The sequence below is a fragment of the Ammospiza caudacuta genome, chromosome 2 (assembly GCF_027887145.1).
Source record: "Ammospiza caudacuta isolate bAmmCau1 chromosome 2, bAmmCau1.pri, whole genome shotgun sequence".
In the NCBI taxonomy this organism is placed as follows: Eukaryota; Metazoa; Chordata; class Aves; order Passeriformes; family Passerellidae; genus Ammospiza; species Ammospiza caudacuta.
In genome coordinates this window covers 99,610,671-99,636,641 of record NC_080594.1, presented here as the reverse complement: position 1 = coordinate 99,636,641, position 25,971 = coordinate 99,610,671, and the positions used below count along the sequence as shown (strand labels likewise).

The 25,971-nt window shown below is 36.3% G+C and overlaps 1 protein-coding gene across 4 annotated transcripts in view; it reads right to left on the bottom strand.

Annotated features, from left to right (window-relative positions):
* Positions 1-2,848: 2,848 nt before the first annotated feature.
* The window catches only part of STS (steroid sulfatase), a 106,458-nt gene continuing 83,335 nt past the window's right edge, over positions 2,849-25,971 (bottom strand). For all 4 annotated transcript variants that reach the window (XM_058825052.1, XM_058825051.1, XM_058825049.1 and 1 more), the window contains one exon: positions 2,849-6,044. In XM_058825052.1, coding sequence (XP_058681035.1) covers positions 5,662-6,044 — 383 coding nt within the window. In that variant the 3' untranslated portion in view covers positions 2,849-5,661. The remainder of the gene's footprint in view (positions 6,045-25,971) is intronic.

Below are 25,971 nucleotides of genomic sequence, written 5' to 3'. Positions count from 1 at the left end.
CTCTCTCACAGCCCAAGTTGAGTCCATAAGGCTTTTGAGATGCTTTGTATCTAATCCTTTGTAATAAGTATTGCTACTCTGAGCAACTTTGTATCAAATTATCTTAAAATAAGTGTCACAATGAAGAGCTCTGCCTTATAATTTAAACTATTTCACAGTATTTTTCACATAAATCAGGTAAAATGAAGTATTATCTGCATAAAAAGGCTTTATAATTGGATAAAGGTAGAATAAAAAGCGTTGGAGGGTTTTTATAACTGAGCTGACCCCCACATGCCAAATTTGTTATCTTCTAATATAGCTTTATTTTCCAAGGAAAGTACCTGCAACACCATTTTCTAATAGATAAGACTAACATTAATCTACATAGGGAACCTAACATTATTTATATTAAAGGAATGTTTTTTAGGCATTCAGGAGATGCTGCATAAACATGGCAAAACCTATAATTCACATCTCCCAAGCTCAGAAATGTTTCATAACCTTGACAGTGCAATTAGAGATGCACAGATAATCAAACCAGTCGTTATCTCACTAACCAGTATGGCACAAACTCCAGTGGGAGTCTGAAATTCAGCATCTTCCACATATATAAGAAATCTTCAGTTGCTGTGCCTTGCATTGGCACAATCCCATTGTTCTCAGTACCAAACGCACAGAATAAAATTAAGGAGGGGTGGATCTTAAGAAAAATTTGCACAATCCTTTGTTTTCTGTACGTGTGGAATTCTAAGCAGATTCTTATTAATTTGATGTAAATAAAAGCTACGAAGAAGAGCATGGAAAAGCCATATCTGTCAGCCTTATCTGCCAGGGTGTTTCCAGGACTCTCTGTTTATTTGCAGTTTTAGCAGCCTGTAAACTGGGAATCCCTAGAGCCTGGCTCAGGTCTTCTGGTCCTCCAGCAAAAAACCGTGAGAGATTGTTGCTGCCTTAGAGTGTCAGACTAAGATCTGTCACCTCATGTACGATGATTCAGGAGCAGTCTGCTTGGTACAATTATTCATAGGTCCTGCCTCCTGTGGGTTCCCAACTAATTTCCACCTGACATCCTGACACAGGAGGACCCTGTTGCAGAACACATGACAGTCCAGCTGGCCACATATGGGACCTCATTCCTCCTGGTCACCTGCAGTCTCTGACAGACCCAGAGGAACCAGCAATTTCACAGAATCACAGAATATTCTTAGTTGGAAGGGACCCAGAAGGATTATCAAGTCCAGCCCTTCAGTGAATGGCCCCCATGGGGATCCAGCCCTGAACTCTGGTGTTATTAGCTCTGCTCTCTAACCAGCTTAACCAGTTTAACCAGATGACCTAATCTCAGGGTCAATTTCCAGATCTCTGTCTTCAGATTGGAGGTAAGCCCCAGACACTGTTTGCTTCCTGGTGGTTCCAGTGCAGAGTTTTGCCCAAGCCTTTCCTCCTGCCCACATGTCTGACCACACTGCTTGTAGTGTATATGGGCAGGGTGGCTGCCTCTTGCTCCTTACTGCATATTTTGGATGCTGCACAGGCAGTGCCAGAGGAAAGGGAAATGAGAGAGAAGAAGAAAAGATATGTCTTAAGCACAGAACTATTATGTTCTAATGTAAGTAAAAATTATTGTAGTAATGGATGTCAAAAACATAAATTAAAACAATTTTTAATAAACATACTTCAATAGAACATATTATTTTTGTAGCTATGCTTGCACTCTTCTTCTTTCTTTTTCCCTTTTTTCCTGTATCAAGTGATATTTTAAGTAAAATTTTTTACATTGTCCACATATCTGAATATCCAGATTTCCCATTACTACAGTGTGAAATAAATGATTGCTGGCAAGTGATGATTCTCACTGACCTGTGAAGTATATGGAACAGATTCTCTTAGTTCTCTGCAAACTTTCAGTTGGATTTAAGCAAGCTGACACCTCTCTCCAAAGCTCCTATTTCCCTTTTTTTTCTAACTTTTGATTTTTCTGACCATAATTGGAGGCAAGTCGGGACATCTCTATTTTTAAGAGCTGAGAACCTGTGACATCCAGTCCCTGAGGGAAAAACATTATTTATTATCCCACATAGTTTCCTGACTGCTAAAAAAGAGAGTAAATATAATTATAAAAATGGGACTTCAATCTTTCTCTGAATCCTAAGTGTGTACCTTTTTTAGCCATCTATTCTTTCTCCTCCAGATCACAATCCCACTAAATAACACACAGAACCCACCTGCAAACTTCAAGTTAAGGCTATCACCTACAACCTCATATAGGGGGATATTCTAATTCCTATTTTTCCAGCTTTTAAATTGCGTGTTCTTTAGAGAAGGCACTAGAAAGTTCACCTTTACCAGATTACTGCTTTCAGCATTTTCTGTTCTTTCAGTATTCCCAGCAGTTAGAGAAATACTGTTTTCCTCTCCTGAGTGCAGCAGAGGAGCTGAGAAATGAGTTAAATGACTTGCTCTGGGCTGTACAGGGACTCTGTCACAAATTAGGACATGATACTGTTAAACAATACTGTAGAGGAATACACTACCCTCTGAAGCTGAACTCCCTGTTTAAAATGACATATTCTATAAACAGGCACCATGTTACAAGAACAGTGCTCATTAAATGATAGATTGAAAGTCAGTTTCCAAGTATCAGAGCAGCACACTCTCCTTGAGCCTTCCTTGTTAGTAATTTGTGAAATAGGTATATGCCATCAATAACCTGCTGTTAAAAACAAAACTTTTCCTTGTTAGATCAAGCAGTGCCATTACACAAAAGTTATATTGTCCTTCACATTTTATTTTGCAGATAAACAAGAGTACTTTAATTACCCTGATCTGACACACCATTTCCAGAACAGAAGGTATAGTACTGAAAGATATAATACATTTGCAATACAAGGAAGGTTTATTTTAGGTATTAAATGAAATGGTATTAACAAAGAATATGAAAAATACTGCCCTGTTATTCACAGAATCTTTCTTGAGGGAACAATTTTAAGAATGGATTTCAGATTTCACTGCTTATGTCAAAGTATGAAACATTGTACTAAATTAATTTTGTAAAATATTAATTTTGTGCCACAAAAAAGAAATATTTTATATTATTTACATTAAACAACATCTCAGGTATGTTTTAATTCCTTATATTTCATAATGCAAAGGTAATTCCTGTTGGATCTTAAATAAGCAGGAGGTTAGCAGAGTCACGGAGCCTTACAAGTCAAACTTTGTGACAAAGACTACTTTGCATTTTCTGATTGATTAAGGCAAAATAGCCATTACAATCAATATGACAAGCAAACAGAAGGACTGAGTGGCAAAGTGGCAAAGAAATAGATGGAAAATATATTTCAGGGCGTGGATGTTTTAAGAAAGGAGATTAGAAAGATGGCATCAAAAGCCAAGGGGGGTATGAAAGAAACATCATATTCAGGCAAGAAGAAATCAGAGCAATAGAAAAACCATCATTTTTGATATTTGATCAAGCAGCACAGAACAGCTGTTGTGCCTAGCAGAACAAAGAATTCTTGCACCTGCAAAAAGAAAGAAAAAGAAATAATAGCAACACAGCGTCTCCCTGATTAAAAAACAGTCAATGTGGGTGTCCTTGAGAATACACATTTAGTACTGTGCAAAGGTCACAGACCAGAAACTGTGGAAACAAAGTAGAACTAATGACACCAAACCCCTTGTCTGAGTTAGCACTGTATACTGAACACATCACTTTTTTTCTTTTTTTCCCCATTTTCTTAGGGAGTACTTGTCTGAAAAGCTTTTGTGTAAGCTGAGGCAGAGCTGTGGGAGTTGGAAGGAGCATCCCTCCACACCGTGGTGTTTCTGCACTCTGGCCACAGCTGGGCCTGAGTGCTGCCCTTTGGCTGCAACGAGGGACACGCTGGCACCAGTGCCATGCCCCAAGGGGTTCTAGGGCCACATGGTGAGGACCAAAAATTTGGGATGCACAGATTCTGCCATGACATTGAAAGGCAGCTTCTCTCATGGAAGAATATTTGTATTCAAATGAGAGGCATTTTTCTTCCTAAGGTTATGTAGTACATTCAGTGATAAATATTGGTCACGGGGCTTTGCGTCCTACAGAGAGTTTGTTGAGGGCATAATTAAGATCATGAACACAACGTGAAACATCAAAAATAGGACTTCAAGGAATAAGTACATTTCCCAGGAGAGGCTTCTGGGTATTGTGGAGAATGAAATTTTGAATGAAACTGCAATGGAAAAATCAAATAAAGCCTAGGTTTTACAGACAGAGAAATATACCATTTATCACAATATATTTTTTAAAGGAAAGGCTTCAATAGCTTACAAGAACTGGGTCACAACCTTAATGCTGGCTGACTGAAGCTACTGCATTACTATCATCACAGATCACTTTTGCCCCAAACAGCTTTTGATACATTGTAATGTGGGAATTAACTGCTGCTTTCTGATAAGGAGCAAGTCACCTTCTATTATCAGGCATCAAATCATTTTAGTATTTTGCTGATATCTTCTTTTCATCTGCAATCTGCCAAAGAAAATAGTTTGTCTGCCTGTAGAAGGGAAAGAAAATGTGCCTGAATAAGACAGAGATAAAAATGGATACAAAAATTAGCCCTTGAGGACAGTAGATTTCCCAAGACCTTGCTGAGAACTCAGAGACAGTTATATTTGGCTTTAAGTACTCAAGCCCAAGCTTATTTTCAGAAGATGATAGATCCTATTCAGAGAGCTTAAAAGATGGCAAAGATATTTAAAGGAAGACCAAATTTTATTTATTTGTGATTACTTTCATCAGTGGAAGAATAGCTATGACAAATAAGTGAAAGACAAATTTGTAGTATCATGTGAATTTGGAACTCATATATCAAGTACGGACCAAATCTTTTCTTTTTATCAGTTGGAATATAATCATAAGGGTGTGCCTATATCAGGGATTGAAGGATTTATGCATATATATATATATATATATATATATATGGAGACTTGTGGTACACACTCAAGCACACAGCTGGTGCAATTCAAAGGTTGCTGCCATGCAATAGGACAGCAGGGATGTTGGGGAGCATCATTTTAATACAGACACAAGGTCTTCTACTACCATAGCTCTGTGCATTTTTATGGCACATTCAAAGTTAGACTGTTGGCAAGCTGTCAGATTTTTCATATTTGTCATGGTTGTTAACAGAGATCTGTTGCAAGTCTGCTCTTAACCTATTTATCAGTTACAAATTGACTGCCACAGGAGGACCCCTCCACTATTATCTCTCTGTTTTCAATTACTCAGTGCTATGTCCTACTAATGGATAACACTTAGTAAAAAGGACAGGAAAGTGTGCATTTAGTAGTTGTGATTGACAGAACTGACCGGTCAATTCTTTGCCGTGTAAGACAAAAGCCCAGGCTGAAGGTCTAGAAAATTATCACCCACAGAAAATGCCTACAATTCTACCCATGTGTATATGAGGATGGCAATGTGTCCTTCATGCTGTGTGATAAGGACAGAGGAGGTGTGTTGTGTCTTCCCTCTCCTGGCACATTTTCTTGACTGAAATTCTCTTCTACTGCAATATGTATTTGAAGACTGGTCCTCCACCGACACAACAAAACCTTCTGAAGGCTTGTACCCCAAGTTCAAGTCAGACACTCACACTCAGCTGGTCCAGTTTTTGAAAGGGAATTACAGCATATTTATCCCAATTGCACCTGCAGCGAACCCCCTCCTGATTCATAGTCACAGTAACAAGACTGGAAGAGAGATGAGCAGCAGAGCTGGAGCCATGGCTTCCAGAGAAGGTTGTCCCATGACAGCTGGTTAGGAACAGCATGCAGGGATCTGGTGTGGTTGTCTACTGCTTGTTGTATGACCCTGATGACTTCGTAGAAACGGCTCTCAGTTTCTGGAGTCAGTGGCACTTTCTCCTCAGGGTCTCTGGACAGATCGAAGAGCAGCGGAGGATCGTGTCGTGTAATGAATCCTCCATGGCAGAAGCAAACGTGAGAATCATAGCAACCATTGGAGCCCTCAGGACTGAAGTTGGGAGTGAAGAAGAAGACCTTCCAGACAGATTCACCTGCAATTTACAGCCACAAAAACAGCTGGTGATAAAGCGATAAAATAACAAAATGGAAGTTCCCTGGTCTTAGGAAATTCCACCAACATGGGAAGTCAGTCTTTTGGTAAAAAGTACAGACACTCTGTAACAAAAACTGCAGCATACTGAAAGACTAAAACAAGATTGAGCAAAGCAAAAATAAGCAAAACATCATGATTTTCATGCTACACATATTTATGAAGCAACTATGATAATTTCATTCCCTTGGAAGAATTCTGATTAACCAAATTATAGAATACTTTAAATAACATTGAGTTTTATATAAACAGCGCTAAGAAGATTTGCAGAAATATATACTAAGTCTTCTTAATGGCTTATTAAAATGTATTTTTGCCCCTTGACTATATTTACCTACTGCTGGGCCCTGTCTGCTTCTCATTTTGCTTATCTAAATAATTTCATTGTTACCTTTTCCCTTTCTTCCTCTCTTTGTTGTATTAACCCATTGTCTTCTGCCCCATGTTCTCATTGCAAACACCTGGATACTCATTTTATTAAATGGGATGACACGAAAAGGCATAATGGATGTTAAATTCCTGTCTTATGCTTCTAAATGATTTTTCCAAATATAAATTATAAATAACAGTTACAGTAGCACAACTCTTAGGTGATGTTCTGCTTCGCAAAATGAGGACCAAAGTTCTTCATTTATAGACTGGTCATTCTTAGTTTAATTTTCTATGTACAGAAAATGGAACTGCCCATTCCTATGTAACTGCAGTTGGTGCTTTCACTGCTTGAAAATCCTAGTTATTTCTTGGAATAAGAATAGGCAAATATCAGCTGGTTCTTTCAAGAAGCACCCTCAAAGAGGTTAGTGGAGGATCAGAAAACAACAAGAAAGCTGTGAACAAAAAAGTTGTTTCTACTTTCCTCAAGTATCACAGAACAAATAGGAAAGGCAGAAACAGAACAGAACTTCCAGGGAAGCACACCACCCTCCTACAGCCAATGAAGCATATAGTTCTTCAGAAATGGAACAAAAAATAATTAATTAGAGTAAGAAAAATCTGTATCTCATTCTTAATAAAAGAAGATTACTAAACAACTGAGATCTATATGTCATATTAACTGCCCTTGAGACTATAAAAACATTGGAAAACTGTAGTCATCCGTAATTTACATTCTCAGCACCCTATTGTGATTTTTTTATCATCTCAAGTTTTTAAATACTGAGTGAAAAATCTCTTTTTGGTATTTTGTTGAATTTTGTTAAGGCCCCAGAAAGCCTGTTAACCTAGTAAATGACTTTCAAAGATTTATGTGTGCTACAGTAGTTAATATTTATTAATCAATTCAATGGTACAACAGAGTGGAAGGCACTAGAAAATGTGGGATGGGTAGAGCAGAGATAAACTGGTATATGACATGTAACTACATCTCACTCAGCTTTTAAAGAATCAAAACAGATTTAAAGAGAAATGTTTCAGCAGACTAAAGGGTCACAGGCTGCAGAGCTAGACTATAGCATGGATTTAAAGGACAGTAGGTGACCTCAAGATTCTTTACAACTTCTTCTATTCCACAGCATTTTTCACATTAGAAGATTTTTCCTTTAGGAACCAATTCAATGACAGAGCCTGGGGACTACCAGTTCACTTGGTCTCCACTTAAATCAGGGTCAGATAGGTGATGGCTATTATACACATTAGACTGGGAGAAGACTCTAAATGCTTCTTGGAAGCCAGCAAAGGGGAAGGACTTTTAAAGGCTGAGTGACTTGCTGGCACAGACAATGGGACACGGCAGGTTTTAAAAGGCTCTGGCTGTGACAGCTGCAATGGCACAGTCTTACTGGGAAAAAACAAAAGGAAATTTTAAGGAAGGCAAAGCAAGATAAGGTCAGATAGCATAATATGGCATTCCTTCATCTGCCTCCAGTAACATTTTGAAAGGTTGGTCTAGCATTAAGTCTCTTGTTTTCTTAGAATTAAAATAAACAAAATCAAGTTCTGCCACTTAAATTTCTTTGAACTTGTGTGCAAAACACTTCCAAGAAATGTATCTCTTGTTTGCTGAGATTTAGAATTTTTATTCTGAGAAGACATGTAATTCTGTACTAAGCATTGGTTCAGGCTCCTCAGACATGCTTAATTGGCAAGATGGATTATAAAAAACATAAAAAAGTCAAAGGTCTTGATTATTCAGTGCACTGTGTGCCATCATAGACCATGCAACACTTGCCAGCCTGAAAATTTGATTCACAACACTATAACAACTTGACAGAAGTTGTCAGCAGAAAAAAAATTATATGGCTACTAAACTGTCAGTTACAAGAAATTCCAATAAGGCCACGCACATGAGAACTTTGTGGTCAAGCTGTCTTCCCACACATTGGTCTTTCATGGTATATTTGTGCTGAATGACATTGAAAAGAAAATTTTCAGCCACTTTTTTTAGTGTTGGGCATTGTAGCACTAGGTCTGCTGAAGGGCTTACAGACAGCAACACAAAATTGGGAATTCTGAATTAATGGAAGCCAGTACAAGCAGCCCATATAGGTAAGAACTGGCGAAAGAAAGAAATAAGAAAGTTGCACCATGATTTTTTTTTCCCCGACACAAAATAAAGACTTGTTTAGGTTTTGTTACATGCTGAGCATACAGCATGTTCCAAAATCATGTGTGGGTTTGGGGACAAGGCATATGTGACATCATCTCGTGTCTGTGTGACACTGCTAGTGCTCTGAAGAGCTGATGGTACTTTATCAGGTAAGCAGCTACAGAATGCCACAAAAAACTGAGCTCTGGGAGTGCAAAGCCTGTTCCTGTGCAATGTTTATCTGTTGTACTGCAGCAGTGTTTCTGGAACTGCATGCTGTGCTGGAGAAGCAGCAGCAGACTTTAAACACCTCTTTTCCAAGCATGATAAAAACTAAAGCAAATCTGTCAGTGGCTGTGGCTGAGGAGCAGCCAGTGCAGTATACCAGGAGACATTAGAACTGTCAGACTTCTAATCAGAAAAGCTGATGAACTGTATAAGGCGTGATATTAAAAAGAGAGCTCTCTTCCAGTCTCTCAGCTGACATAAAATCTCATTTTGTCAGAAGGTTAACTACAAGGATCAAATTAATCTCCCAGTAATTAACAGTACCTGTGTTCTCCAAAGCATCTGGATAGTAAACCCTTGTTACATAAAGATAACTGTATGTCTCTTCCACAGTGAAGTTAGTAGTAAAATTGTCAGGGCTTCCCCAAAGCCAAGTATATCAAGCCCCTTCTGAAACAGCAGGAAGGCTCTAAGCCTGCAGCACCCTTAAAGGTCCTGCCCCAGTGCTTCACAAATAATTTCAGTTCTATTTTACTGCAATTTTCCAGTTCTCTGAGCTGTCCAGTAAGTTTGCTCTCAGAATACCTCTTTCCTTTACATGTTAAGAAAACAAAAATTAAAGAAGTTGTACTTCTAAATAATTTCAAATTAAAAGGAGTTGTCATTATTCCAAGCAAATCTGCTATGAACATAGTTGTTCAGTGTTCAATCTCCCTAGAAGACTCCTTTTATTATCCTTTACCCAGCTATTTATCCTCTCACACAAACAATAGTTGCTCCAACACACTGGTGGATGCCTTGAGATTAAATAAAAGTCTCCCAGTAAGATATATTAATATATTCAAGATGAAGTGACACACTGGATAGGGATGCCATTTCTGTTATAAAAACACCCTTCTTAATCATTGATGGCAAATGGGGGTTTTCTGATAAACTGTTGTTGACGTGCATAGAAGCTATTGTTGTCTTACTGCCTGGAGTTCATTTTCACTGCATTTAATCTATGACAGTAGCTTTATAGGTTTGCAGCAACTGTCATTTCCTTGGCTCATATTATTGTGTTGCTTCTTTCTGTAGAAGAACAAGTTAAACAGGGCTGTTCTCCACTGTACATTGGGGACCTGGTCCCTGCTTGAACTCAGGGGAGCCATTTGGGTGTAGCAGAGAAACATAAACCGAGACAGACTTTTCTGTGTCTCAGGTGTGCTCTGTAGCCATTGTCAACTCCCACACTCCAACTCATGCTTTTCATCATTTCTAAACAGTAGCAGATGAAAACTGAAACTTACTTGAAAATTACTTTCTTCAGATAACTCTTGTTATTAGATTGAATCCTTCCTGCTTTCTCTAAGTTCACTCAGAATTTTTAGGTTCTCTGCTAATCTTATTCATAGCAGATAACACATATATTCAGCTCTTTGATCATTTAACAATGCAGAAAAGGCTTCAGTTGTGAAATTCTTGTAGAACTATATATAGCTCTAAATAGCAAAGACAATGCTATTTGGTTACTGTAATGAAATGACACATATTATTTTTATGACTATGTGCATTTCTCCAACAGCTAATAAAAATACTCAATTAGAATTTAAAAATTTGTAACTTTATTGCTCTTATAATGAAAATTACTTTTTAAAAATATTTTTTTAGATAGCTGTTTTAAGTGTCTGGGTATCTTCTAGTGTTATTTTGTTGCACCAGTCAAAAGACAGCACATGATGTCCCAGGGTAGGTGGAGAACAACTGAGCGATATACAACGATACAATGTTGGTTTACAACAATCAATTGTTGCTAGAAGAGACTTGCATAAAGAACTGCGTAGAACTTACAGTATTTGAGTGAACCCCATAAAAAAAAAACAACAGTAGCAGTGATTTAAAAATATTTAGAAAAAATCCTACAGTGTTAAGTATCCAGTAAACCTGAAAGGATTGCACATTCTTGAATATCTAATAACCTTAATGAGCAACTGCTGCAGGAAAAATACAAGACACACTGAAACCATGCTCAGACTGCTGAAGACAGAAATCTCATGACTGAGCTCATTATCTAGAGTAAGTGCTGTGGTATGAGAAACTTCCACTGAATTCTGTTTAAAAGTCAAGATAATCTGTTGAATTGTAGTAGATCAAAAAGAATTACTTTCCTGAATTCTTCATCATCACCTTCAAAAAGAATTGATTGATCATTTGCAGTGGTTTCTTGTTGAAGGAATTCCTAAAAGGGAAGAATCTGTGGGTAGAGAAATTATGCTGCTAAAGTAGGAAGTGCTATAATGCAATGTTATGCCTCATATTGAGATGTCTTAGGTGATAGTAACATGGAAGAATACATATTGCTCTGGAAGAAAAATTCCATCTGTAGCAATTTCATGGAAATAATCCAGACACCTGCTAAAGATTTGTTTGAAGAATATTTATTTGCTGAATGGTCCATGTAATTTTCAGTTCATCTGAACAGCAGCTGATGGCATGCTGAAGACAGAAGATAATGTTGGCACACACACACACACAAAAAAGAAACCTAAACTAAACCAAACCAGAAAAAAAACACCCCAAAAAAACCTGCTCATTTTCAATCTATATAAGAAGTTCTTTAAAACAGAAAAGCCTTAGTTTTTGCTTATGAAAAAAAAATAGTCTTGATTTTCAGGTAGTCATTTTCCATGGGAGTCAGTAAGAGATTAAGAACATTATTTCAGTAATCAATTTATCAGTTAAGAACACCCTTAGAAACAAAGCAGAAACACTTTGCCAAAGATGGAAAAACCCAAGGAGAAACCTATTCAGAACTGTGTTTTTTGTATTTGGATTATTTTTCCTGTCCTTCAGGAATGCATTTTACTAACAGAAAATAAATTTGGTACAATCATTTCCCTCTTTCATAAGGTAGATGCAATTTTTCTGAGTGAAAAGAACAGATCTGTAAGATTCAGACAGCATTTTTTCTGATACTAATCAAACATATGGGAGAAAGATGCCATTGAAGTCCTAAGCAATTTCTGCAAATATTTTTAGATAAGTTGGTATCAGCCAAAACTAAACCCATCCCCAAGATTTTTTTTATAAATGATTATCTTCAGAAAGTTTTCAAAATTTGGATGTCAAAAAATAAGCTGTTGACACAGCTTTTTTTTATCATTATTATGAATGATAATGAAGTATTCAAAATAATTAATATGAAAATTACTATCATGCCTAACATTTAAGTTACCAGATATACATCTAAAACCAGAGAAATGATTGTTCAAAGTTACTTTAAAAATGAAAAATAGAAATTTTGTAACTGCAGTTGCCTCAATTTTTTTGCTGTGCCAAAGAACACTGAATAATAATTTTCTTTACTTTAAAAAGTCAAAGAAAACGGTGAATTACTCTTCCTTACAAGTGTCTTAGCTAGTTGAATGATTTTATTTTACTTTTATTTTTATAAAGTTACTAGGTCGCTTAGGCAAAATTTTGAAAAAAACATTTGAAAATTTATTAAGTTAAGCATAGATGACAACTGAGCAAAGGAGTTTCTTTTATGAAACTAAAAAAAATTGAGTTGAAGAAAGCGAACATTTGCAAGTAATTTGGTGTAAAAAATATCAGTATCAGGCAGTCCTAAATATTTTTTTAAAACCCCCACAATAGCTGAAATTTGGTTTTATTGTAAAGATGTATGTCTAGTTTAGCATCTGAAATATGAGACAGCAGTTTTTATCCCTGTGTTAGAAAATGCATGTATTTTCCAGAATATTAAACTAGTAAAAGATTACAAAAAATGTTAAACCATAAATTTGCAATTTTCCTGATATTGAGCAAACAATGCAAAAACCCTTCAAAATCCTGAATTAAAAACCCTAGCATGAAAAGGACATAGCACAGGAGGTTCTCTTATAGATGATCAGCAGGGACTCTGGTAGGAATTACAAATTTGTTGCTAAGAACATTTCTAGAAGTGTATTTTCTCTTTCACATTGACATGTTTGAGGTAATGGTATTCCTCTGAGAATCAAGAACAGAGAAAGATGTCCTGTGGATGCAGATGAGAAAAAACAGGTTTTAACTGTTCCTTATAGAGGACTTAGATGTAAATACCAGCATCATTTTCACAAAAGGTTACTTAGGTTTGTCATTCAATTAATACAAAATAATTTTGGAATTTTCAGGGTTTGTTTGTTGGGTCTTTTGGGGGGTTTACTGGGGCTTTTTGGTATTTGTTTTTTGGTTTTTTGGGGGGGGGCTTGTTTTTTTGTTTTTTTGGTTTATGTTTTTGTGTTTTGGGTTTTACAGGAAGTCTGGCTTGTGCCTTCCATACTGCAGCCATATTCCTGCCCCTTAGCTTGCAATGTAAAACATGACAAAGGGATGTGAAAATAAGACAAGAAGCATAAAGGGAAAAAAAAAGTCTCCATTTCAGCTTAAATAACTATGATAATAAGTTTGTTTCATGCTCTTGCTATGATCAGGAGTAGCGTCAGTATTTTTTAAAGGATGGTATATAATTTCTTTTCATTCTCTTTATTCACATCTCTCTCAGTCTCTCTCTTACTCCCAGAATAAGTAGGGGAATGCTGGTAGGGAATGGAGCACTGCAAATCCCAGGGTATAAATAGCTCTGCCTGAGCCTAACAATAACTCTGCTGCCACCAACACAGAGCAGAGCAAAGGCAAGAAAATACTTTAACAGTATTTGTCATGCCTGTCAGGGGGAACACTTTCCTACCTAAAATTTGTGAGCAGAAATTTGTATCAGGTGATTAGGTCAATTTTCTTGAGCTTGATACAAACTGTTTCCTGGTGTCTCTTCATGCTAGAAATGCTCTTCTCTCTTTTGACAGTCATGTTATTTCACACTTATCAAATAATATGTCCATAACTGTGTCACCCAAATTCAACTGCAGCTGCTCTGATACGAGGCTCAAGATAGCATATTAAAATTCTTAATGAGATAGTTTAGGTAAATGACATTTGATGCTTGTTTTGCTTCCTCCAGGGCTGTGGTTGAAACACAGAACATGAAGAAGGGATTTGGGAGATGATTTTGAGATTTTTGGAAGCTTTCCTTGATTGTGGTGCCTCCATGACATGGGGAAGATCAGGCAGAGAGAGGGGGAAAAAAACAAAGGGGGCAAACATGGAGTGAAGTTGATGCTCATAAAGCAAGTTAGGAAGCAGGGAAACAAAATATCTTCAGTAATCAAGTATATCAAAAGGTTGCAATGAACTACAGCAAGAAACAGTAGTAAGTGATTAGATGTTTCATGCAGAGCAAAAAGATATTTATTTTTATATAATCAAAAATAAAATGAGTAAAGAAAGAAACCATAAAGATCTTTGAGAAATCATCATCAACAACAAAAAAACCCAACTCCAAACCCACTTCTAAAATAGGAGGATTCTCTAGAGAGAACACTGGAAGTCAAGGAACTTGTAAGATAGAAAAACAAAAGGCAAATGGCAGAAAAACCCTCATGAGGGTCAGAGTTCATTACAGCTTCTGCAGTGTCAGAAGGGAGAGTCACACAAGGGTTGGATCAATTAAGAGGATCAAAAGAGGATTCACTGTCAGTGAGATGAGAAATAAAGAGAGCAAGATGAATAAACAGACAGGAAAAAGATGAAAAACACTGTAAAAGGACACAGTTCAGAGGGGGAAAGGGGCTGCTCTCTGTCCAACAAAAATGTGCTGCAAGTAATGTGAAGACTCCTGAGTTATTACTGAAGGAAAAGTGAATTTTTCCCATGTGCTACATATTATGAATCAGATACTTGATGCTATTTAAGTCCTTCAGTGGAGAACAAACACTAATCCATATCACACTGACACTTCGATGTTTTTCATGAATGGCAGCACTCAAATCAAGAAAAGTGGCCCGCAGCATTTGTCTTCTACTCTTGAGGAAACCTCAAGAAACAACTTTGCTGTAAATTATAATATGCAAATGTCTAATATCAGTGAAAGATATTTCTATGTATCTATGGAAGCTTGTTACTTTTTTGCTACAAGATTTTGTGCAATTTCTTTGATAGATTACTTTGCCTCTGTGTGTTGCTATTAAGACAAAGTCTGGTGACAAGGAATGAGGTTTAAATGAGACTGTGAAGTTTTTTAAAGTGATTTTGTGAAGGGACACCTATGCTTCCACAACAAGAGCTGCCCCATCACCAACATCACCTGTGTGGTGGAAAAAGTAAAAAGATTCCCAGAGAGCTGATAGCTGACAGGCAATGTAAATGACAATTTCAGTCTTGTGTTGAAAGGAAAATTGAACAAGAATAGTGAGTGGCGCTTTCTTAATTAGATTTTAAAGATATTTATCACACTGCCACTCAAGTAAGGATTTGCATTTTAATATTTTTCTGACCATTCCAGTCAGTTCTTTCATGACACTAATGAATGAATACAATGCTGCTTTGTGTTCCAAAACCAGTTAACTCTTTGCATTTTATTGCACATTTTAATTACTATCTTATTTATCTATATATGTAGACAGGCCCTTTTTTGACTCTCTGGTGATTTAAAAGAAAAAATTACACTAAATAAATTACCTGAGTCTAAAATTCCTAGTCAACTTCAAAAGCCTCCTATAGTATTCTTCCTGTCACTTAGCACAATAATACTATTTTTCAGAATGTGAAAAAGCTAGCAAGGCATCTCCACTTTTAAATTCATGTTACTAAAATAGGATTTATTGCTCATCACTTTGCTGCTACTTAGCATTCAATCTGACAATCTGGTCACCTCACCTAATTTTGGATCACTGCAACCAACGTGCTGGTCTTTATGTAAGTGAGTTACCAGCCTATACTTATCTGCTTCTTAACTTTGTTAGAGGTGTTTAGGATGAGAAGAGCTATGCTTGTTCCTCTTTTGATGAGAGCGACTCGCTGAGGTCAGCTCAGCTGGAGGCATCTACACAGTATAGCATACATGTACATCTTGTCATCACCATCTTCAGAGTTTGCTAAAAAACCAAGGTGTTAGGAGTCCTGATGGCACCAAAAAGCCTCACTGGCCCTGCCCAGCCCTCAGGTAGATCCTCATCTGTGCACCCTGCCCACGGACCAGGATTCCCATTTCAGCTCAGCCCAAGGCCACCAGTCCCTGCCTGAGGGGTGCAGCAGTGCCAGTTCCCAGCCCTGTCTCTGGATGTCTCCAGGCTACAGCCTTCCTTCTAGCTCAGTCTGCGCTCTCATCTCCTCCTGCTCCTTACTGCACTCCCTGGGTAGATCCTGAACTTGACTCACCACTTTGCCAGGACTGGGGCTACTGTGGAGTCTGTTACCAGCACCCAGCTCTGCTCTTTCTGCTCAGGTGCTGGAAGACATTGCTCTGTCAGTAAAGTCCCTGTCAGTGCAGGGGTCACTCACAGTTCTGTTGGACTGACCTTCAGGATGCAGTGTCACCCACTTAGAAAGCTGAACTTGTCTCTCCAGTGTTTTCTCGTCTACCCTCAATTTTGTTTTTAAGATATCTGTCTACAAGGCATTGTTGCTCATGAAAATCACTGTGTTCATCCGTAGGGTGCTAAAAATTTCCTCCTGTCAAGCACATGTAAAACCCATAAATATCACTGACGTGGCCATGGCCAGAAAATAGAGAGGTTTGCCTTCCTTGCTGATATATATGTTACTTCTGCATACTTTTTTAAAATGAGCCTTACTTATCCTTAATGGTCATTCAATGACCTTTGAAATGCAGTCACTAACTACAGCACATCTACATCAACACCGCTTATGAGATGCTGCATCTTGCTCATATAAATGTACAGTTGCTTATGTTCCAGTTGTACAAAACAGGGACAAAATCTCATTTCTGGTATTTCTAGTGAATTTTCTTTTTGTAATCTAATTCATCCCTGCCACTGCACAATTGTTCTCCACAATGTATTTTCTAAGAGCTCTCCTGATGTATGGTGTCTTCTGCTGTAACTTTTGTGCTACTATCATTCATTTCCTTTATTGCAGAAGACAAAGACATTTTATTGGCATACTCCTTTCACTTGGTGTTTTATCTACTAACTTTTTCAAATACAAATCCTTCACAAACTTTTTCTGGAGTTTAAATAAGGATTTTGGGACAGATGACTGTCTCACAGTTCATTTGGCCTGCCCCATCCCTCAATTACCTTTTGCATTGTCTATTCTAAATTCCATTTCCACACCTATTGTAGAGTTGTGGTGCACTGAAGTGAATGTTAGAATCCCTGTGAATTTGCTGATTATTTAATCTTGTTTGCCTTCAGTTCAACAAAGTAGTCCTACATTAGCTTAAAATAATAACTCCATGCTTAAATTTAGCAAAGTACAATGTATTCTATGACTGAAGATGCTGTGTGCTTAACTAATTGCTTAAGCAAGGATCTGCATATGCTGCTCAACTTCCATCAAATCTCCTACTTCAAACAATTTATGAAAAATAATGAGTAAATTATTTTTTGGCCACCTGTGCTATTGCTTAATAAAACAGTTAATAAAAACTGTTTTATTTCTTTGCAACACTGATATATATTATTGGATATACTGTGAGGAATTAATTTAATGTTGTCTCAAGGCCTATAGGAAGAAGCTACCTGAATCAAGTTTCACCAACTCTAACTGTCCTGTTCACTGGACAACTAACTCTGCCTTGTAGAAAAATCAGTATTCAGCTTACCTCCCTGAAGATTAAACCCATGTCTGCTGAGCAACAGCCTCTCCCTCCGAACATCCTCAGTTACTCAGCATCTCAGTGGTAACATCTTGTTGCCTTTTCTTCTAATGGCTTGTACATGTATATGTGGAATACTACTTAATATAGCCAGGTAAATCCAGGTGCTTTTGACCTGTGTGATGCAGGGACCTGGGTGCAGCATTTGAACAAAACCTTCCCAGCTCTTGGGTCTTCTGGAGAGATTCATCAGCATAGGATAATCCTACACAATGCCCACTATGCTGAGCTGGTATGTAATCAGCTATGGAGTGAGTTCATCTCAAATTGGAAGAATGCAGCAATGAACCTATGGAACTCCAGCCACTGTTCTTCATTCTCTGAGCTATATTTTCTTACAGATTGTTGTGTAAGAAATACAAGAGTGCTAGAACTTCAGTCAGTGTCACAAAGGGCCAGGGGTCTTGATGATACCTGAGTGGCAAAAGGAATAGTGGTGGAGTTTTTTTCTCTCCGGTTTCTGTAGCACAGTAGGTAGACCACTGCTGTGAATGAGGGGGTAGAAAATGTGTTTGTTGCCTTTGGCTTGATCTTTTATTTTTTACTAACAATACAATTCAATTTAATAATTCTAACAAGCCTCAAAGTATCTTTGAAGAGGGCACTTACCTCATAAACTCAATCTAACACCTATTATTACTTCTTGCAGCACAATGAGGTTTAAGATATGTTAAGACAATTACAAAGACAAGTTAAACAAAGAAACCTTTATCCTTGAGCATAAAATACACCTTTTACTGGTGTAAGAGTATGTTTCCATACATTATGGTTTCCTTTAAGGACTCTAACCTCTTATTTTAAGAAGTGATATAAATAAATAGAATATAAAACTGTTTGCAGTCTGAAGTCATTCAGTTACACATTGTACCTTCTCAGACCAACTCAAAGTGCTTTTGGCACTACATGACAGATATAAATTTTATATATGCCCTTCCTCCTCACTGCAGTTAAGAGTAATGACATGATATTATGAAATAGAAACATCTGCATACTGGTAGTTTTTTCTGGACTGTTGAATCTTACATTAAATTTTTAATTCATAGTTCTGCAAACTCAGCCTCCATCTCTCAATTTTAGCTGGTTTCTTTGTCAAAATACTCCCTATAAAATCTGTGACAATAGTAATGGCAACAGGAAAGACTAGGAAATCTTTCTATTTTATTCACTACCCTGGCCCCTTCTAAGCATTTTTATGTTGTTCTTCACAAAGCAAATAATCTTACACATATTCCTCATCCATTGCAATGGAAAAGAAAATGGATTACATTAATTATTTTCAGCTGTAAACCAGGTTTAGTTTAGCATTCAGCACTAATCCTTCCTTCATACTATAGTGCACTGCACACTGACAGACATTTACCTCGATTTCATCTTGTGATTAATTAAAACACACTTTCTATAACATTTCCAAAGAAGTCTCTAACTAGCTGTCATTTACCCTGAACATGTCCAAGATATAAGTCTCTCTTAAACTTTTTATTGATACCCAGAGGGAATTCTTAACTGGGGTCTTGGCAATTAGACTCTGAAGACAAAAAAAGGAACCTGAAATTCAATTAGGAATTCAGTTAGGAAGTCTACCAACCAAAATGCACTCAAGTGATAGTCAGACCAGGCAGATGAACCTGCCAAACAATTTACCTGTCATCCAGATCTTCACCCTCGCTTTGAAAGCTTTGCCTGTCCTGCTGAATCTCATAGATCTGTCTAGTTTTAACTTCAGAACTTTGGATCACTAGTCACCTATCAAATATAAAAAGACCAAAACTTTAAGCATAAAAAAGGTCCTCTGCTTCCACAGCTAGCTCTGCAAGAGCAGATCAAAATTTACAGGAGGAGTAAGATACCCATATACGGACATATTACACTGCTGTACAGATGTCCAAGAATGCAGATAGTTTAAGCCTTCCTAAAGCTTCTCCTCTCCATCCCTGAGACACAATGTGTCCTCACAAAGCTTTTTCAAGTATGTAGAAACTGAAATGCAAAATCTAACAATACAGCATGGCAAAAAAAACCCCAAAAAACTGAGGTCAATTTGGTCTGCAAAGAGAACAAATTGCTTGAAATTAGTTAGAAACTACCAAATATCATAGGAACTGTTCTTGTGAGTCCAGGCAGAGATTGCATTGGCAGGCTTAGCCAAGCTCTTAAGTTTCACATGTTAATGGAGTAGAAATCTGTTTCTGAGTTCTCTATGCCATGGTAATAACACAGACTTATCAAGATTGAGATGTAGACATTGTCCTTGTAATCACTTGCACCCATCTTTGTTTCAAAAATACCCACTAATGGAATAATACTTTAAAACATTCTAATAATTTATACTTAATTTTCTTGATTAAGAGATAAAAATTTGTAACTTGTTCACATTTAAGCTGTGTTAAGAGAGTAATGTTGATTTTTTCATATTTTCTATCTTCGAAATACAAACACTTCCCATGGATTAAATGCTTTGAAAGATATGTATTAAAAATTATTTTCTGAAGTACAAGTGGAATGTTTACTCTTTTTAGTTCCACCTGCTGTTTGCTAAACATTCAACTATACTTCTCTGATCTTAGTTCAGGGTTACTGTTTTGGTTTGGCTTGGCTTGGCTAATTCTTTTCAAAAATCGGTATGTCATCACCATTTAAAGCCATTGGTAGATATGAAACACTTTCAATATGAAGACCTCAAATATTTTGGTAATATAAAAGGAGGGGGGTGGAGGGGAATGAGGCCTTTGATTATTATCAGGAGGCTTTGTATTATCAATTTAGTACCATGTTCCCAAACCCAGTTAAAGCATTTCTCAGCAGCTTTTTCTTGATTATTATGGCCTCTTTCTAAATAGCAGTATGGTTTTCTAAGCCAGCCTTCTGTTGTCACAACACAGCTCTGGTATTTGGTGTTACTCAGCATTCTTGAAATCACCAGAACCTTTAAATGACCCAACAGCTCCACTAGAGCAGAGCTGAATGAACTGAAGCATATGAGGAAACAACCTGTACTCTTGTACAATTTTTTGCAATTCCCAGTTGCTCTTCTACCCACAGACTGATTATGTTTCCATTGACCGCGAAACTGAACTGGGACATTTGTGTTCAGTTCTTACTCTTGTGCTAAGATAAGCTCATTAATGAACTTTGCAATACTTCCTGGAAAAAAACTGAAAACTGTCAAAGTATAATATCTAATAGAATTTAGTTGCAAAAGAATTGGTAATTTTTGCTAATTTTGAAAAATTCAAATGCCATAATCCAAATATTTCAAGTATCATAATTCATGCTTTAAACAGATTTAATTTTATTATAAACCCTATTTAAAGTCACATAATGTATTTTCTGCCACTAAAGAATGCATCAGATTATTAATATTTTCCTTACTCAAAACATAAAATTAGAGAATGAAAAATAAAATAAAATGTATGAAGTTCTAAAGTTTTCCTTCAAAGTTTAATACTGACCATTGCAAACAAGACTCAAAAAAAAAATTACATGTCTCTGTATTTGTTTTGAAAAAAAGTCAGTTATATAAAACCTCAGTTTCAGCGTGACATAATAGCTGCATTTCTCTCTCTCTTATTTTCCTGATTGTACCTTTGGTCTTCTTATTCTGATCAGCTCTGTTAGGATAAAAGCTTCCATATGATATTAAGGTCTTTTAGGAAATTTCCAACTTTAATGCAAAACTTCCCTCTCACAGCATAACTCCACTTCTGTGAAACCTGTATTTGTCCTCATACTTTCACATAAGCTCATGCCTTCACAGCATACATACAAATAGTCCTCACTGAAGAAACTGATTTTGTCTAGAAAAAATGATAAGTTTTATTTAATTTCTGGAGTTCTTGTAAGTTGCTTTTTGAAATGTGACCTGAATGTTCAAGAGCTCCAGTTGTTTCTGAATCATAAAGGTATGTGGTCTTAGGGCCTCTGGCTACAGCTGAAAATTGGTTTTAGTAACAATTACATTGTTTTTCGGAGTCAAAAAACCATTGTCAACTAAAAATACTACAAGCAATCCACCATTCAGTATTATAGAGCTATCAGTGTCATCCTCTACGGGTGTAAGTCAAAAATCTTAAAATTTTATATAATATTTATTAATCATAATTATTTTTGAGTGTTAGGCTTTGAGAAATCAGATACTAAAACTATGATCTCATATAGAGCACCTGATGCATATATATACTAATAAAGGAATTGTTTTAGCTTGTAATTTAGATATGTTGCATAAAACAGAGAGCGATATCCTACCGCACAGCAAATTCCATTTTTTATCAGTAGATAAGAATTGAATTTTTCCATAAAACAACAATGTCTGAGACAGAAAGGTAACAGATGATAAAAGCAAACAGCAATGTAGTTGCAACAAAATCCCATTTGCTAGACTGGGACAATTTGAGAGATGAAGAAGTGGAGAAAGTTCATGAAAGTGCCTCCATGACCAGCTGTGGGATAAAGTGGACTTAGACCCTGATGGAACTAAAAGATTTGCAGTTCTAAGGCACCATGGTCATGAAGAACTAATGAATCCTAATTTCAGTGTTTCCCAGAGCATCCTAGAATGCTCTAAAAGTGCATTCAAAAGAAATTCCAGAGTTTTGAGAAAACATTTTCAGAGAATAAGTAATTTTTTCACTCAGGTAGATTTATTCACTCATACTTTCTTGTCTAATATTTCAGTCTTGTATTTTCATACTGCTAAAGTCAAAATCTTCATTAAATCATTTATACTTTGTTATTACCTCTCACTAATTAGCTTTATGTTTATGTATCATAGTACTGTTTTAATAGCTTCACCAAGTGATTAATTAACAATGTTGGCTTTTGGAAGATAATAAAGTATTTGGAGCTTGGCATTGGATAGGAATGGGAGGGGAACTTTGATAAAAAACCCACCAAACAACCAACCCACAACAACAACAACAAAACAAAAACAAGCAAACAAAAAACCAAGTTCATGTGAATCAACTAAAACCTTTCAAAATTTCAATTCTGCAAAGAGCTAGAGTAGAAAATTCAAAGTGCAATTATCAACAACACAGTAACCAAGGTATTGCTTTTGAGTCTACACTATAAAGCTTTGTGGCTAAGTAGTTTTTCTGTCAAGGATATGAACTAATGCTAAGGTAACTATAAGCTTTTAAGACTGAGATTCAGTCTCTATTTGTCACCAAACAGGACCATACAGAAAGATAACACTTTCAGACTGATTAACTGCCTTTAAATATCCTATGGCATTGAAGAGAGTCCAGATAATATAATTAAATTAATCTTGAAGACTCTATGGAGTCTTGAAGACTCTACTCACTGAGCAAGTGAGATGATTGAGTATCTTGCTTCTGTGATATAATACCATTTAAAAGTTAATGTTCAACAGACAGATAACAGGCTGTACATGAAAAATTAGCACACACTTGGTAATGACAAAATTATCTTAAGGATGACTAATATTTCTTAATACTAAAAGGGTCACCCTTTCTTTATTGCATTAGTGCTAATTCAAAGAACTAAATTTTCATTATCTTTATTGAGGTTTTATAGTCTTGTTGACTTTTAATGTTGTGAGTGAGCCATGATTTCTAACTTCCTCCTTGTACTGTGAATGCTAGAAACCTACTTTGCTTTAAAATGTCAGTCTTGAAGAGGACTGAGTAATTGAGTCTCAGAAATGTTCACCTTACAGACCTACAACCATGAGGCCATAAAATTCTCCTGAATACGAGTGAACTGCATCTGAAGAATTATTTTCAATAAATTTGGGGTTAAAACTTTGAATAAATGTGAAAAATGTCACAATGTGCAGGAACCTATTTTATACTATTTCACCTAATTTGCTTTTCTACTAGGAGGTAATTGAAAGAACTATGATAAAAAACTACAAGTGAAATGTAGTCTCCTTCAGTTTCAAAAAGCTTTCATACAAATCCACTACAAAATTTCTCTACTAAGGATGACACAACAAGTAACAAGTTATAGAAATCTGTTTGGTGTTTTGCTGTGTTTTTTTTTTCCCTTACTTTTAGTTTTAAGAAACTGTAAATGCCTTAAGAAAAGATACTTGAAAAATTCAATGTGTAACATACCCTCTGATATTTTGAGACCACATAAAATGGTCTGAAAGGAACAAAAAGACCGCTCTTTGTATGAGATGTGAGCTTTTCTCAGGTTGATAACAGTTTCACTGATTACTGAGTAATTCTGCTTGTGTTTTCTGTCCAAAGTACTGAGCAGAACTTAAATTTAGAAGCAATTACATGAGTACAGAGTGCACATCATCCACAGATTGCACACTGGCCTCCACCATAGTATTGCCCAAGTGCACCGAGCCTGCAAATATTCACTGCTTTCTTCTACATTTATTTCTTCTGCCTTTCATGTCATACTGAGAAGTCACCTCACTATTGACAGTCAAGTTTCCAGGGAATTTCTCTAATAAACATATGGTTTGTTTTATTTTCTAGGAGTAATAATATGAGGTTAGAGGATGCTCCAGAATACTCCACGTGGGTTGTGCATGCATTAACTACTTCCCTTGAAGAACATTGCCTAAGACAACATATGCCATTTGAATCCGACTTTAAAATTAGGATGAATCAGCGCTATGTTCTGAATGTAACATGCAAAATGCTGCAGGCTCAAATCCAACATTGAGCTAAAGATATTTTTGGAAGTGTATTGCTCCAGATATTGTTAAACACTCACTTTTAATGTAACTTGGAATGCTGAAATTAGTTTTTCAAAGTTGCAGAGCATTTTTACCTAGTCTTTTATGTGGTTGTTGTTTTCACTACTGATAAATTTATAAATAAATAAAAATATATCAGACAGTTGCTCTAACTCAGATACCTTTTTGTATTTAAGTGTTAGCTGTGGGGTATACAGAAAAAATCCATTAAAATTTAACTTTTGTACACATCACAAATGCACGACAAAATATTTGACAGCAAACCATTAAAGCTGAGGTTTAAATAGCACTGAATTATCTACTTTAAATGCTTTTGCCATTATAGGATCATTGAAACCTGTCTACCTCTTTTAGTGTTCACTAAAAACATTACTAATTTAGGTCAAGATATTTTGAACTCAATAGACCAGTATGTTACATTTTCTACTTTTATATGAAGAAAAAGCATTCTGATATGATCACTGAAAGTCTGTGTGTATAATGCCACTGTCAAGGGACATTTACCATGGTCCTTCACTGGGGGAACAGCCCTCTAAGACAAAAATGTCTCTGAATCAATTTTACTACAATTAAAGAAAAAGTCTATTCTTTCTAGCTGGGAATCTAGAATTTTTTGCAACAACAGGAAAGTTTTACTCCTTTAAATGTTTATTTCTATTTTATCCTTTCTCATCTGTTATCTTCTGAGATAAGATACAAGGTTGGTGTGATAAAAGATTGGATTAAAAAAAAGATGCTTCTTTGTAAGGAAACAAAATGTTTCCTTGACAGCAGTGGAAGCCACATGGTAGTATCTCTCCTTGAAGATGTTTTGCAAAACAAGAAATTTCTGGATCAAGCTTCTATTACGTATTCCTTCATTTGTACTGTTAAGCAATGAAAGCAACTGTAACTGTTGGCATTCTCAGGGTCAATGTGAGTTTACTAATCTGTAACATCTTCCAAGTCCTTCATTCCCCACAGAGAAGGCAAATAAACCAAAAATGGAAAAGCTCCTCAGAGAAGCAAGTAATAAGAATAGGAAGAAGTTAGTCAAGGGTATGGGTTCTGCCAATGGGTCTTCTGTGTATGACAAGCACTTCCCACATCTTACAAATGAAGATGCTGTAGCATTTTTCAACACTATGGTAAAGAACACACTGAAAATTTTCCTCTGTTATTACTAAGAAAGTAATAAAAAAGAAGCTTATGAGGCTTTAAAGAATGCATGATTTGAAATTTCTTGTTTATATTCAGAAAGTGGAAGCAATATTAAGACAGATCTTTAAAATATCAAGTACTTAGGAAAAACTCTAATACTTTCCAATTCAGAGCAAAGAGAAGTGTTCATTTACTTAGTGAATGTCTGCATAATTATATTTCTTAGCTGCACTAAGAGGATCAAACAAGGAAGGACAGGCATTTTCAAGTGTTTTTTCACCACATAACACTCTCAAATTTCCCTTATATACACATTAATGCTAGACTGTGTATATACACATTATATACACACTGTTTGCTAGAGACAACCACTAGATTCACCTATCCTCACAATGAGAACCAGACTGCAAAAAAACACATTTCAAGCTGGTTCCAGAACTTTTTAGAAGTTTTCCAGTTTCTGTTACTTGTCTAAACTCCAACTCCTGTGTTTTTTGTCAGAGTATAATATTGTGCTCACAAGACAGTGCTTTCATCATATGAATTCATTTTACAGTTTTAAACTATTAACACTGAATGTGAAGTTACAAAAAAATTAAGCT